Source organism: Zeus faber, assembly GCF_960531495.2.
Source record: "Zeus faber genome assembly, chromosome: 2".
NCBI classification, from domain to species: domain Eukaryota; kingdom Metazoa; phylum Chordata; class Actinopteri; order Zeiformes; family Zeidae; genus Zeus; species Zeus faber.
In genome coordinates, this window is record NC_137189.1 from 24,056,953 (window position 1) to 24,072,639 (window position 15,687).

At 41.5% G+C, this 15,687-nt stretch overlaps 1 protein-coding gene across 1 annotated transcript in view; it reads left to right on the top strand.

The window, feature by feature from the left end:
• Window positions 1-15,687, top strand: part of man1a1 (mannosidase, alpha, class 1A, member 1) — a 163,760-nt gene that overhangs the window by 59,540 nt on the left and 88,533 nt on the right. The window contains exon 3 of the mRNA XM_079996727.1: window positions 13,221-13,336. Within this exon, the coding sequence (XP_079852853.1) occupies window positions 13,221-13,336 (116 nt within the window). The remainder of the gene's footprint in view (window positions 1-13,220; window positions 13,337-15,687) is intronic.

The window sequence follows — 15,687 nt, forward strand, 5'->3', positions numbered from 1 at the left end:
GACTATGCTATCAGTGTCTTCATTCTGGAGCTTAGAGGAATTTATGAATTCTGGCAAATGCATCCCCCCATGAAAGAATTCACACAAATATGTCCATTTTACCATGAGGGTTATTGGCCTGTGTTATTTTAGATCTGACTGATTGAAATGACACCCTTTCATGTTTGTGAAATCCTTTGTCTATGTGTGAAAACAACCAGAAATAGGACTTTTATTTATTTTTTTTCTATCAGACTCTTTAGTGTCCAGGACAGATTTAACTAGTCTCTGTGTAATGTTTGTCAATCCAGACCTTGGCCAATACTCTGATCTACATCAGGTAAACATCTGTTTTCACTTATAAAAGGAGGTTTCACCAATCTGAATCTGTTTATTATAAATCTCTAGGCTCCATATGATAAGCCAGCACACTTCTGATCAGGGGGCGGCTCACCTCTGCCATAGAAAGGGGGGGGGGGGGGGGAACCCTGCAATCACCCACCAAAATAACTACCAAAGATCCTTGCAAAACAATTTCCCGGTGTTTTTCAAAAAAATCCATTGTCGCTTTTCATTTTTTCTCACTTGATTGCAATTTTCAAATATTCACAACTTTATCGTATCCCAAACACAAATGAAGGTCACCAACAACATTTTTGAAAAATGTCACTGGGAATGAGAAATCTGACAGATTCAATATGAAAAATAAAAAGTTTCTGCACTTTTTACAGTTTGGAGGTCAGGTCTACTTCTATTCATTTAGATATTCATTTTTACTGGCATTTGACCACTGTCCAGTAGTTGACTGGCAAAATTAAAATTGTAAGGACGTTTTGTAACTGTTGTATAGTTGACTTGTTCGAGATAGGACTTGGGACATTTCATTTTTGTGCCATGGGTATAGTGAGGTAATTAAGCTCTCGGTTAGTTTCTCTCCTCCAAAATGGTTACTTGGAGTTTGTCGAGCGTGTGGTTGATTGGCTACACAGAGCACTTGGCCAGCCGCTCTTTTTCACAGCTGTGTATTTAACCACAGTCTATTTCACCATTTACAACAAAATCTCCTCCATCTGGCTTTTCGATGGGCTGCATTCTAGGATAATATACAAGAAAAAAAAAAAAAAAAAAAGACATTCCCCCTCATACCTAATCTAAAATACAATTATTTGATGCATTTACTGGCAATCTATTGTGAGCTATGATTTGCCTCTATATTTCCTCGCCATCCATCCTCCAAAATAGGATGCAAATCGTTGATAGGCACTTGTGACTGATACGGTTGGCCTTGGATGTACAGCATATGATGCGTCCAATTCATTTGTATCGTCTTATTTGGTACCCGTTGAGGAACCTTCTGACGTTCCGTACAACATCAGCAAAACTGGCCAGTCCTCACTTCTTGGTGTCTATTGAGAAAATCCACTAATCAGGCTTTGAGGCTCACGCTTGTCTTGAATGTAATTCCTTCATGGAGTGCTGGGTGGCATATGCGGAGAAGTGTTAAAGCATTTGAGGGAAAATATGTCACAATTCTGCTCTTGGGATCATTTATAATTCTGTGTTGGCAGTTCATTGGTGCATCTCAATATTTAGTTAAAATGGTGATACTGATGCACCGTGTATCCATTCAAATATTCAGATGCCATGCTAACTTACTTCCAACCCGGGAGACTTATCAAGTTGGTACCTGAGTGAATCCACTACTCTTCTCTTGACTTTGGTTAGTACGGTTTGGTTAGTATGAGCTGTGCATCCCCATATAATACGACCCGCATCCGTAGAAATCGATTTCCTGCTTCAACCGCAACACAACGGTTGGATGTCTCTATTTGCTATTAGTACAGCTGCCCGCCATTATTTACAGTTTGGCTAATCTTATGCATGGTTGTTGGAATGAGTAAAAGGTGTGTGTGTGTGTGTGTGTGTGTGTGTGTGTGTGTGTGTGTGTGTGTGTGTGTGTGTGTGTGTGTGTGTGTGTGTGTGTGTGTGTGTGTGTGTGTGTGTGTGTGTGTGTGTGTGTGTGTGTGTGCGCGCACATGCGCGTTTTGCTTCCAGTCTGTAATTGAAATGGATGGAGTAATTCTGCTTTGACCTCCCTCCAGGCTGACGCGCCCTGTATGCATGCACTCCCCACCAGACACACACACTGCACTGTGCAGAAGCCTTTATTTGATGTAAATCATGCTTCTCATAGAGTTGGCTGGGAGGACAAGAGGGCACGGTGGCAGCTTAAATCCATCTCTTTTCTCCACACGGACACACTCGGAAACAAACACATAAACCATACATCCTCCTGAGCCTTTGTAATGGAGCCTTGGCCTTATTGATTACTTACCTAGACACACACTTCAACGCCTCCAAAAACACACGTCACCAGTGCAGGTAATTAATGTCAAACACTTTATTGTGCTTGACAATATTGCCAAACATTGGTATTGGTATGTGAATGTGTACTATTTGGATAAAAAAATTAGAGTTTTTCCATAAACCTCACTCTTACAGGTAATGTCACATGTTTTGTTGTTCTATTTCCCTAATCAGACAATGTTAACTAGGCTGTTAAGCATGCCCCCCCCCCTCAAATCTGAAAATCGTCTCCTCATGTGCTGGGTGTGTTTGTGCTCAGCTTTCTGTTTGTAGGCCTGTTACGATAACTCATTTTGTTGGACGATATATTGTCCCAGAAATAATTGCGATGAGCAATATTATTGTCAATTGAAGACCATTTTGCCCCTGATATAATAATATAATGGCGTAATAATGCAAGTACACCCTTTTAAATGGCAACAGACTTTTGATTCTTAAGAATCTGCTAAATAAATAAAAAATAAATAAAATTGTGCGTGGACAGAAGCAGCGTGACCAGAAATGACAGCAAAACTTATCTTGGCATAGTTTATTTTCTGTTACATGCATTTGTATAATGGTTTACACAATGCAAGTAATACATTATTTATTTGTGGATTTAGAAATACATTTATTTCTCAGATTTTTTTTTTTAACCTTATTACAGATTTGTAGATTGTAGTATTTATTGTCTTCCTATCTGTATTTATTGCATTACATGTAATTGTGAATTGTGATACATAATTCCTTCTATAACGTATTTTTATTAACTTTGAAATGTACAATATTTTGGCTACATTACGTGATTTTGCTGACACTTTTGTTCAAAGCCATTTCCAAATATACTGTATTTTCCATAAGTTCAAATATATATAGAGTAGTTATGGATATAAAAAACAGATTGATGTTACGAGCAGCAGGTAGCAGCAAGTCGTTTGTGATTGTAAATTCCCACGTGACTTCTAGCATCGATAAAACTCAGCCAGGGACTTTGATCGTGGTCACTGTGAAAACTCCAAAATATAGATAGATAAGGAGGAGATTTCGCGATTTCGGAGGATTCTTCTGTTGCCGAGGCGTCGATCCCCAGCACTGGAAAAAAGGCTTGAGAATCAAATTCGATTTTGACTTCTAGACAAAAGATTAGACTGACTAGAGAATTAAAGATTAAAGAGTTAAATTAAAGACAGTGCTACACATTGACTAGAGGCAGGGATACAGCAACAGACTTGAAACACCATTTAATCACCCTTTTCCCATCTCAGTAATGCGCACTGTGGGAGTCCCTGCCCACAGGTAGGGTTTTAGACAGGCAGATGGAGTCTTTCTTGCTGTGGGTTGCCGCCATGAGTTTTTATTATGAAAGGGAATAAAAAAAAGGCTCGTTGGCCAAAAGGATAAATGATAAAGAATAATGCGTTTGGGCGCAGGAGGAATGACACTCCAGTCTGGCTTTTGGTCGGCTGATGAGCCTGTGAGAAAGCTCCCTGCCCCGAGTCGGATCAGTCAGCGCCGCGTGGGCGCTGGCTCGGCCGATTCAAGGCAGCTTGGCGGCCGCGGGAAAGGAAGCCACGCTGCTGTCTGCAGCCGCGGCTTAACCATGCCTCTCGGTCCGCCACACGCACATAATAGGATATAGCAGGAGCGGGTGATCAGAGGATCACACTCTTGGAATTGTAGCACACATTAGAGAAGTAACATCATGTCCAACCAACCTGCTATTCTCACAGGAGTCTCAAACTAATCTGGAACTGATCACAATAGTTTATGACCACCTCAAATCAATCAAAGGATTTGCGCACATATAATGACCCTTAAGACAGGAGATTTCCTCATGATTCTCTTAATATCTTGAAAGTTTGTCTGATCTAAATTCCTTTGGTGTATACAAGGCAAGAATCAATCAAAGGATTTGCACACATTTAATGACCCTTAATACAGGAGCTCTCCTTATGACTCTTAATATCGTGAACGTCTAATCTAAATTCCTTTTGTGTATACTACACGCAAATCATTTTGTCAGTCACATCGGATTCAGCTGTTCAATGCAAATATTCGACTATTCTGCGGGAGGGGGGGGCATGGATGAACAGAGGGATGAGGAACGGGGCACGAACACTCCAGTAAGGTACCGACCGACCCGGTATTTAGCAGGCCCTGGGGCTAAATGATTACAACTGAAGAAATTTTAAAAATTGATTTTCTATTAATTTAGTCTGTATACGCCATTTCTAACTTGCATTAAGATTAAAATATTTGTCTGAGAAACATTTTCACTATTATCAAAAGAGACATCTCTCCTCTCTCTCACTCTCTCTCTCTCCCTCCCGCTCCATTGCTGGAGATACGGAGATATACGCGAGGCACCCGGGGCCGGCTCCCTCTGCCTGGGCCGCACACACACACACACACACACACACACACACACACACACACACACACACACACACACACACACACACACACACACACACACACACACAGACAGACACACAGACACACAGACACACACACGCACACACACGCACGCACAGAGACGGGGAGACAAGGTGCAGATTGGGCCCTGATCACCCCCTCTCCATGCGTAAGGCGCAGAAAATAAAGCAGTGTTAATTCTCCTTTTAAATCCTCTTAATTTGTTTTAGTTTTGCTCTTAAAAAATAAAAGAACCGATAAGAGTAGCGTTAAAGTACCGGATCGATTACCATTAAAATAAAAATCTTAAAATCGTTAAGATACCCATCTCTACGCATGCCCCATCCCTGTTCCTCCAAATAAAACAACTTAAAACCAACTGTTTAAAGTTGTGAAGAGGCGAAGAGAAAGGATGTTCAAGGATGTGTGTGAGGCAGATGCCCACACTGTATGTGCATTTGTAGGTGATGTCTCCACCACCTGTGCACAGGATTGTTCCCAAGTTGATGCTCGGGGACGAGGTCACAGAAAAACCATTGACACCCAGCACCCGCGGAAATGCTCAGTCCAAAGGGCTGCAGCCACTGAAGAACCCACAGAGAAGCCCAGAGAACAATGCCGCCACTCCCTCCCACAGCGTGGGAAACACCTAAGCCCAACCCCCAAGCGTTAGCATAAAACACATCTGCAAGCAAAATACCTGTCGCAAGCTGTGAGCAGGGACCACAAACCGGGAACCAGGCCACAACTCACTGCATGAATCACCTACCTAAAGATTAAGCAGGCACCCCTGGTGGGTCAGGCATGATGCCCGTCCACCACCCGATGTGTCACACAAAAGCTGCACAGCCAGAGCAAGACAGACAGCCGCCGACCGCACCATGACAGAGTGCTATAGCCTAGAGGCCCCGGAAAGCACTCAGCAGGCCACCCCGTAACCCGCCGGGCCACGGAAGGCCGAATGCTCAACCTGCGCTGGGGGCGAGCCACTGGGATCTGAGCAAATCCAGCGAGGGGCCCACCTGACCGCAACCCACCACAAACAGCCCACACCCCGCTCATGCCAGAAACCGCAGCGCCCAATGTGTGTTGATCTCGTGTATGGGATTAAAATTACAGTGCATGGGGCATAAGCAGCCTAAGGCAGAAAGAAGACACATACAACCAAAACCGTTCGATTCCCGCTCTCCCCCAGACCATGGTCTAGTCTTTTAATGTTGTTTTGTTTTTTGTTTGTTTGTTTTGTTTTTTAATACTGGGTATAAATCGTAATGTGTGGGTTTCTTTTCAGGAGCATTGTCCTCTGTATGCCCTGGATAATTGTCCCGAGATATGCCCGCCTCCCGCATATCTCCATTTCTCCGGCAATGCAGGGAGAGAGAGAGGAGAGATGTCGCTTCTGATTTTAGTGAAAATGCTTCCTAGAAAAATATCTTAATCTTATTTCAAGTTAGAAACCGGTTATATGTCCCAAATAAATAGAAAAGCTATCTTCTTAACTCTCCAATAAGGTTAACAGTACCGGTAACACTGGGGGCCAGTTTGATGTTGGGTCTCGCAATTCACCTCTATAACGGGAAGACTCTCTATTTTCCAACCAGACTTTGGGAAGTATTAAATATAGAAATAGAAACCAGAATATAATTTAAAGTTTATTTTTATATATTTTTTCATTGTTTTTAATTATTTATTTTTCATTCACACATTTTATTTTACAAAAATATTTATTTTAGTTTTGATTACCTGTGGACATTTAGTTATTCATAAATGTCCATTTAAGCTGAACAATTTTGTGTCTCATTTGTTATTATTTGTAAAAAATTTTTTTACGTGATATAGGCATTATACAGTATATCGGCCATCAGCCACCATGCTGTGGCATCAGCATCGACCATTGGAAAAACCCATATCGCCTCTCCACTAGACTTAATGCCACTTGACATTAACGGTTTATTGTTGAATGGAATCATGGTTAAGCACGGTGTAGCACTGGTGTGAAATAGGTATTGTTTTCAACTTTTTAAAAGTATATACTTTCCCTATTTCGATTGGTTTTAAAGGACTCCGCTTTATTAACATGAGAACATACAGTATTTGGAACACCGAATGTTGTGAATTTTCATTGCCCAGCATTCAGTGCATCCCTGAAATACACTCTACAATAATGTATTAATCTGCCTACTCATCACGGCTTGCTTTTGTCACCTCAAAAGAGTGCTGTTTTCAAAACCGTTGCCTCAAAACTAATTTTGAGGCAGATGAAGTGAAGTACACAATACCCTCCACAAATTAGAATAGAAAAACTGCATTCTATTATCTCTAGGAATTGAAACACATTATCACTTAAAAAAATGACCGAATACTGCGGCTATTAATAAAGATAGAAACAGCCTATCAATCAAACAGATTTTTTTTATTTTTTTTAATAATTGCATTTTATGCAAGATATTTTTACCTCAGTATATTCAGTCCCACCAATGTAATGGCCTGTAATGTAATATTATAAATGTATATAAAATATGTAGGCAGAACAAAAATGTGTATTTGCAGAAGAAAATATTGTATAAAATTATAACAAATAAATTCCAATTGAGTAAAAATCTTGTTCATTATGCCTCAATGTAATGAATAATTTAGAAGCCCTTTAAGCCAAGACCAAACTGTGCCTTGGTCATAATTTTCAGCATCTCCAACACTGTAAAAAGTGCCGCTCTCTAAATAGCCTTATCCGATGAGTTTGGACCACAGTTAAGGGCTGATTGTGGCCACATGAGGCTCCAACTTCCATAGATAGATTATGTTCACGGTGGTAAATCTAAAAGGGTCTATCTGTTTTCCAACAGTGAATGCAGTGCGCGTGTGTGTGGCCACTTTATTAGGAATAGCTTTCTAGTACTGGGTTGGACGCCGCTTCTCCCTGAGATCATTTTTAGTGGCATGGATAGAACAAGGTGCTGTAAACATCATTTATAGACCTTATAGAGATCCTGGTCCATCTTGACATGATGGCATCACGTAGTTCCTGCAGATTTGTCGGCTGCACATTCATGCTGCGACCCTCTCCTGTTAGCACATCCCAAAGGTGCTCTATTGGATTGAGATCTGGTGATTGTGGAGGCCATTGGAGTACACTGAACTCATGTTCATGAAACCAACTTGAGATGTTTTGCGCTTTCTGACACGGTGTGTTATCCTGCTGGAAGTAGCCATCGGAAGATGGGTAGACTGTGGCCATAAAGGGATGCAACAATACCGATATAGGCTGTGGCATTTAAACAATGCTCAACTGGAATGAAGTGCCAAGAAAACATTCCCCTCGTCATTACACCAGCACCACCAGCCTGAACCTTTGGTACTAGACAGGATGGATTCATGAATTCATGTGGGTTATGCCTAATTCTGACCCTCCCATCTGCATGTCGCTGTCTGCAGAAAACGAGATTCGTCACACCAGGCAATGTTTTTCCAATCTTCCACTGTCCGGTTTTGGTGAACCTGGGCCCACTGTAGCCTAGTCTTCCTGTTCATACCCGTCAGGAGTGATGACTGCTGCAAAAGCCCATCCACTTTAAGGTTTGACGTGTTGTGCGTTCAGAGATGCTCCGGTTATTTGAGTTATTGTCTCCTTCCTTTTAGCTTTAATCAATCTGGCCGTTCTTCTCTGACCTCTCTCATAAATATGGCATTTTCGCCCATTTGCCATTCCACTGGATGATTTTTGCACCATTCTCTGTAAATTCTAGAGCGTTGTGTATGTACATTTTTGATAGAATGTAATTAGAGTGGAACCTATCATGCAGACCTTAAGTCAACCATCGTTCTCTTATCGTACCACTGTATAGTGACACTCCAAGCTTCACCTTCAGGTGCCCACAGACTACACAACATTCAACATCCTGACGTCTTGATGATCCTACACTCTGCCAACTACATGATCTTGTGTCCTGCAGCTCCTGAGGACGTGGGCGATGGCTCAAAAAGCCGTCTGCGACAGGTCCCTGCCAGTCGTAGACCAGTCCAAATTATACAAGTGGTGGTGACGGGAGCGCACTGCGAAAGGCGCCAATGTGGAGCATTTTGTCTCAGATTTCGGTCTTGGACAGTCAGATCCAGGCAAATATTGTGTACTCTGAACAGGGCATTAGGAAATAGTTACCATGGTTACAAGGCTGGCATCTTTTCTAGCTGGCTGTCAGGAACAATTTTTATCAGAGAAGTTAACCAGACTAGCTGAAATACCAATATGAAAGGCTGTGAATTTAAAAACATTTTTTGAAAAAATCGTTCTAGCTATTTTTTCTTCTAATCTAAACCATGTATTCTCATCTGCATCAAAGAAGCATCTGCTTGTATAACAATCTCTCTGGCCTGCTTCATCGCTTTAGTTTACCTTCCAGCCCACCAAAGCACCAGAATGTCTTCTTTAAAAGTCCACTTAGGAACTACCCTGATGTCAAGCAATTAATTGTGTTCTCTGTTATTTGGAAATTGTTATATATTTGTATTATTCATTGTTGATGCATATTGCGGACACAAAGTTTCCATCAGAGTGACTGGTGCGTGAGTGAAGATGTGTGACCTTGGAATGGACTGGTGTCTCACTCAAGGTGTCTACTTGGCTTCTACCAATAGTCGATTAGCATTGGCTCCAGCCAAGAAGATGGATGGATGCTCTCTCACAATCTCCTGAGCAATGACTTTTTTTTTTTTGACTCCTAATACAGCTCCAAGCATCTGGAATTGAGCTCATTGAAATTCTCCTGACAAGCAGTAGCACCACGTAGGCTACGTTCACACTCCAGTCAAGTGGCGTAAATCCAAATCAGCTGCTATTTTTTTATTTTGGTCAAAACCCTTTTTTTTTTTTATCATGACAGTGTGAACAGCGCAAACCACATGGAGTCTGAACTTTTCAATTTGGAATCCAGCCACTTTTATGTGGTCCTTAATTGAATACAGGTCAGTCTACTGTAGACACTCAAAACGGAATTCATGCGACTTTTACGTTACTTGAGAGCCGGACCGCAGCGCACAAAATGTTCACGGACCGGGTGTGAGTGACCGTGACGCACGGAGGAAAATAAACGCATTAATTAATCACATACATCAGCAATGAAAGAGTATTTGGGTCACGCAAAAAAAAAAAAAAGTACCCCTGTGCTTCGGGAATAAACTTGGAATTCCGTCCTCTACTTCGAGACCGGCAAACAGAGCGAGGCGCACCCCGGCCGCCCGCCACTGTTGAGCAGTTTATTCAGCGCGGGTAGGGAAAATAAATAATAGATACATAAATAAATAGACCGACCCAGCGAGGGGGCACGCTCGCTAAAGTTCCTTATTGAACGAAAGGGAAAAAAGGCGCCCCGTGCCCCTGTCTGATTTCATCTGTGATCTTCGGCCTAGGTACACAGTCCCACGCCGCCCAACAACCACCGTGCATTTGCCTGCCATGTTCACTTCCGTACGACAGCGTGCTGCGTGTGACGTCTTTGTTACCTCTGCGCATGCGGGTCAGTTCAGGATCGTGACCAGTTCCCACTGGAATCTGATGTTGGCCACATTTCAAAAATAATGTGAACAGCCGGAAAAATATGGTTCTGAGCAACGAGTGTGAATTGAGCACTAAGGGTTACAGTGTGAACGTAGCCTTAGAATCGCTTAGTTTTACAATCAGAGGCACTAGAGCAAGAAACCAGATCTATAAACATTTTAATAGACGATGCATAACATCTGGAGCTCAATAAAGATTTTTTTCTTTAGCTCCCATTTATGTGTACAGCTAATGTAAGTTGAAGTTATTTTTCCTTGGAGAGCTTTTTTGAGCTGCGGCTTAAAAACAACGATGCCAAAGCACAATTCCAAGGTCTCTTTGGGCAGAAAGGATTGCGTTAACCATCAATACTTTTTCTTTGAAATGCAGTCACAAGCATGATGTCTCGTGGATGCTCGGTGACCAGATTCGAGATTGGAGGCTGGTTGAAGTCTGATTGTGACACCTGTCTGTTGAATTAAAAAGAAATCTCTTCCAGTGAGTGCAGCAAACTCATACAAATGCGTAGAAATGTTTTTACTTTGTGCACAAAAAGGCTGGATGCAGAAAATCCCCACCCGATTCAAGACGCATGCGTACCAGCCATATATGTTCTTGCCCACGTGCATATGTTGATGAATCTGAACCATGTGCACGCAGATCTGTGCGGCACACTGTTCGAGAGTGAGACCCAATGGGCTTAGACACTTGTTTTTATAGGCTTCAAAACCTTTAATCACAACTATACCTACAGCCTCTGTTGGACCCACCCGATGTGCTCAGCTGCTATTCAGAAGGTGTCTGGAATGTAAATGGGTGGCATTAGTCTTGGCAGTCTACTCTTTTCCAAGCCTTTTTTGTTGTTTGGGGCGGTTACTTTGGTGTGTATAGTATGACGTTGTACTGCCTTGAACAATGACTCAGCCCCCAACCATTTTTTCACATAAACGATTAAAAGCTAGGATTGTGTGATTTTTATTTGTGAATCTTTTGCACAGTGCGCAACCCCAAAAGGAAATAAATTATAAACCATTAAAAAATAAATAAATAAATAAATATATATACATATAAAACTGCAATGTCAAGTATGCTTTTCTCCTTGTTCAGGGTTGTTTACTTGGTTGAACCACCTCTCGCAAGTCTATTAATTTTTCATGTGATGGAGCAAGATCTGCCCATTCCTCCCCGCAAACTTCCTCAAGCTGTGCCAGGTCAGTTCCTGAATAGCGGCGGCCTGCAATTTAGAGGTCTTGTCACAGATGTTTGATGGTCCGGACTCTGACCGGGTCACTGTAGGACATCAATCTTCTTCATTTCAAGCCACTCCACTCCACTTTTTTTTTAGGCAGTATCTCTTCCGTGCCACTTCCCGTAAAGGACCATTTGTGCCTTAGAAATTGTTGAGACTTGAACACTATGTGAGGCCCTCAGAATGCAACTCAGAGTGACAGTTGTCATCACTGTAGCCTCTCTAACAAGTGTCATTCTTGCTGGCAGCCTGACTTGGGCAGTGTGGCTGTAGTTTCACATTCGCTCCACTTCTATATGATGGACACCGCTGAACTCAGGGCCTTTCAGATGGTCTTGTATCCTTCATTTGTGGAGAATCTTCACCATACTGTCATCAGTTAATTGGAAATGGATGATGCATCAATTTCCTATTCAGGCAGAGATGATCCACCAGTTGGGGGAGTTGCTAAGGTAATATATTGCACCCGAGTAAAGTTGACCTTATAATTACAAAGGCTAGGAATACTAACCCAAAAGAATGGGTGTGGATTTTTGTACATCACATTAAACTAAATTAAACTCTCAACAATATATATACTGATTCATGACGTCAGGGCTCGCGTTGCATACGTTTCCATTCAAAATGCATTCAGCGCTCCACCACCCGACGGTAATACAGTGCCACACAGCATGATTTAGCACAGTCACTAGTCTTGCCTATATCCAGACTAAATGGATGGTCCAACACCATCAATTCGCTACTGCCAGCAAAATGACCCCAAATGTCCAAAACCAAAGCATAAAAAGAATATCTTAATTAATCTGGAACCAGATTTATCAGAAGTTATGGCTTGTCATTTAGCAGCATTAACTGAATGGGATTTGTCCTTGTAATCTTCTGGCACTTAATATAAGTGAATAATTGCAAGTAGAAATTGCTACCAGTGCCACTCCTTTAAACCGTCATGGAGGTGAATCAATCATCAATCAATCGTCAATCATCTCTCTCTCTCTCTCTGTCTCTGTCTCTCTCTCGCAAAAAAAAATGTCTGTCCACTACGATGTGTGCTGTGATGATTGGAGCCTATTCACTCATTTACAATAACCTACCATAACTTTAAGTCAAGCATCCGTCTCATATCAGACCCTTATAGTGAAACTAAGCGCTGCATTGTCAAACTAAATAAGGAGTGGTCATTAATGGCCACGGTAACCTAGCCGGCAACTTGTTTAGTTGCATCTTGTGGATCAAGTGTAGTCCAGATAGTCCAAGGTAGTCTGGAGGTAGTAATCCAGTTTGTGCTACTGCACTGTTTGGGAAGGTGATGATGCTCATCCAGTTGTCCTTAATGCTGTCCCAATTACATATCATTTGCAAGAACCTACCATAACTTAATTCTCACGTGGTATGGTTGGTAAATTCCCGCTGGAGAGCAAATAAGATGTGGTAAAGTATGAATCCTCAGTTTCAAGAATAGTGCGATCACAGCAGAAGACACAGTGTATCCGATGCTGCTATTTTCAGTAACAGATTTATTTCCTGCTTTGTTTAAACAAAATCAGATACAACATTAAAACGTCAATGAGTTTGAATTGCAGCGCAGCTGTGTCGACCCAAATCCTAGTGCATACTGTATCTGTATCTATGCGTCCCTTCTTAATAATGTACTAAGTTGTAAGAAGTTCTTCAATGGCTTTTTCTGTGCTGCTTCTCCTCCAGGCGGTCTCAAGGGAGCCACCATAGTGGATGCCCTGGACACCCTGTACATCATGGAAATGTACGAGGACTTTGACACCGCCACGGACTGGGTGGAGAAAAACCTCGACTTCAACCTGGTGAGGAATTGCACAAAAAATACAATTGCGTAGGAAGTCATGGAATGAGTCCTCGACCTCCATGTATGTCGTCGCCTGTGGTCAGGAGAGTTTGTGTCTCAAAGTTCTATGTTAAAAATGTCTATGTAAGAAAGCAAGTTGGGTAATTTGCCATCTGAATGGTATATAGATTTTATTTGTATCAATGACTTTTGAATCAATGCCACTAACCAAAATGAATGTCACCACTGCCTAGCATCAGTCTTTTGCCTGGGTTCAATTCAAATTAATATGCTGTGTCTCACTGGTATTAAAATGCAGTCTAGACATTGCTGTTATGGGCAAAATATTATGTATGACATGTGGCGTTCCACATTTTATCTTTAAAGAAATTCTAGATCATGAGGAAAATATATTTGGCTCACATTCAAAAATATCTTCCAACGTATCTTTTGTTAAATGAAGCAAAATACCGATTATATAATATTATAATATAATATAATATATAATAATAATAATAATTGTAATAATAATAATTTTTATTTTATTTTTTTAAACTGATAAATTCTGCTTAAATTGCTTTCCCTCAAAACTATCTTATTTGAAAGAAATGGACACAAATTACACTTTAGTTTCAACTTACTACTTTTTCAATTGACTCCTGCATCTTTTAATCATTCATTTTTTGATTAGGTTTTTACTTTAACAGAAAGACAGGAACTGCTGCATTTTTTTTGACACGGTATGTTCAGTCCCACTAATATAATACCCTATAATATAAATACATTTATAATATGCAGTATTTGCAACACTGTAAAAACTGTAGCTCGCTCAAAAGCGTAATCCTATGAAGGCTGCACATACAGCTCCATAAGGTTGCAAGTTGCAGATATAGATTATGCTCACTGGTTTACACTGTATGACATCATTCGATTGCCGAACTTATAATGTAGAACTAAAGTCAAGCATCTGGCTCTTATCAGACCCGTATCGTGACACTAAGCGCGGTATTGTCAAACTAAATAAAGTAAAGCATTAGTGGCCATGGTAACTTAGCCGGCAACTTTTTTTAGTTGGACCTTTTCCAAGTGTAGTCCAGATAGTCCAAGGTGGAGGTAGTCATCCAGATTGTGCTACTACTCATGAAGTGTTTCGGGTCTTGCAACGGACAGCCTCACCCAGGCGACCCAGCCGGGATTGATCAAGTCCTGGCTTGTGTCCTGGTAGCACTACCTCACCCACACCTCTCCTCTCCTAAACCACAGCCAACTTGAGGCAATTTCAGCTGCCTCTGTGACCATCTAATGTCCCTTCGCTTCCTCGCTCCTGTTATGCCAGGCATGTTATAGGCCCTACAGAGGGACTGGCCAGCAAACCCTCTGCTCCCTTTTCCAATGGCCTTACACCTCGCCCGCCACCTATTGGCACAGCACTGCTCCACCAACTCGGCATACTTATATATATATAAGGTGCGATAATAAATGATAATAAATAAGGTAATGACATAAAAATATGTTGAAATAATTCTCTCTTTCCCTCTGTATTTATTTATCGTTTTGTTCTTGAATTCTTGTCCATTTTTTGTGATTGTGCCACTGGAATCAGTACCACATGTGTTTAATAAGGTGTTTTAAAAACAACAACTACAAAAACCTCTCACTCTCCCTATACTCATTGGGTGATTTCCAGCAATTGCTGATTGATTATGGACTCCACGGAACTCTGTGTGTGCCCTTCTCCATCCTCACCCTAATAAAATGGAGGCTGCTTTTCAATTTTACAGATCATGGTCACTGAGCACTCCCATAGCTTTAGTTTTGCTTTCTGTGTGTGCGTGCACGTGTGTGTCAATGCCCTGAAGCATTTAGCAACTCTTTGGAAAAATATCAGAATTGCTGCAAGAGCACTTCTACATTTACATATAAGTCACTCAACCTGTCCACACACACACACACACACACACACACACACACGCACACACACACACACACACACACACACACACACACACACACAAACACACACACACACAAACACACAGGGTTATATCATTTTCCAAAATGAAAGGAGTGGCTAAAGGGGACCTTTAACTTATTTTCCTTCAATCCTTATCTTCTGTCATATATAATGTTACAAAGTGGGATGTACATATTAGACGTGGCCAAAGGGTCAAATAATGAGGTAAACTAATGACAAAGTAATTGTGGTGACAAAACACTCAGGCTTCCGCCCGCTCTGAACGCTTGGTTTCTGAAAGGTTTTTTAACTCTCTACACAAGTGCACGTCAGCTCGTCATGGATTTCTTCATATGGTCATCTGCTCCCCCCATCCCATGTCGTGTGTTTCTCCAGACAAAACCAATCAAAACATT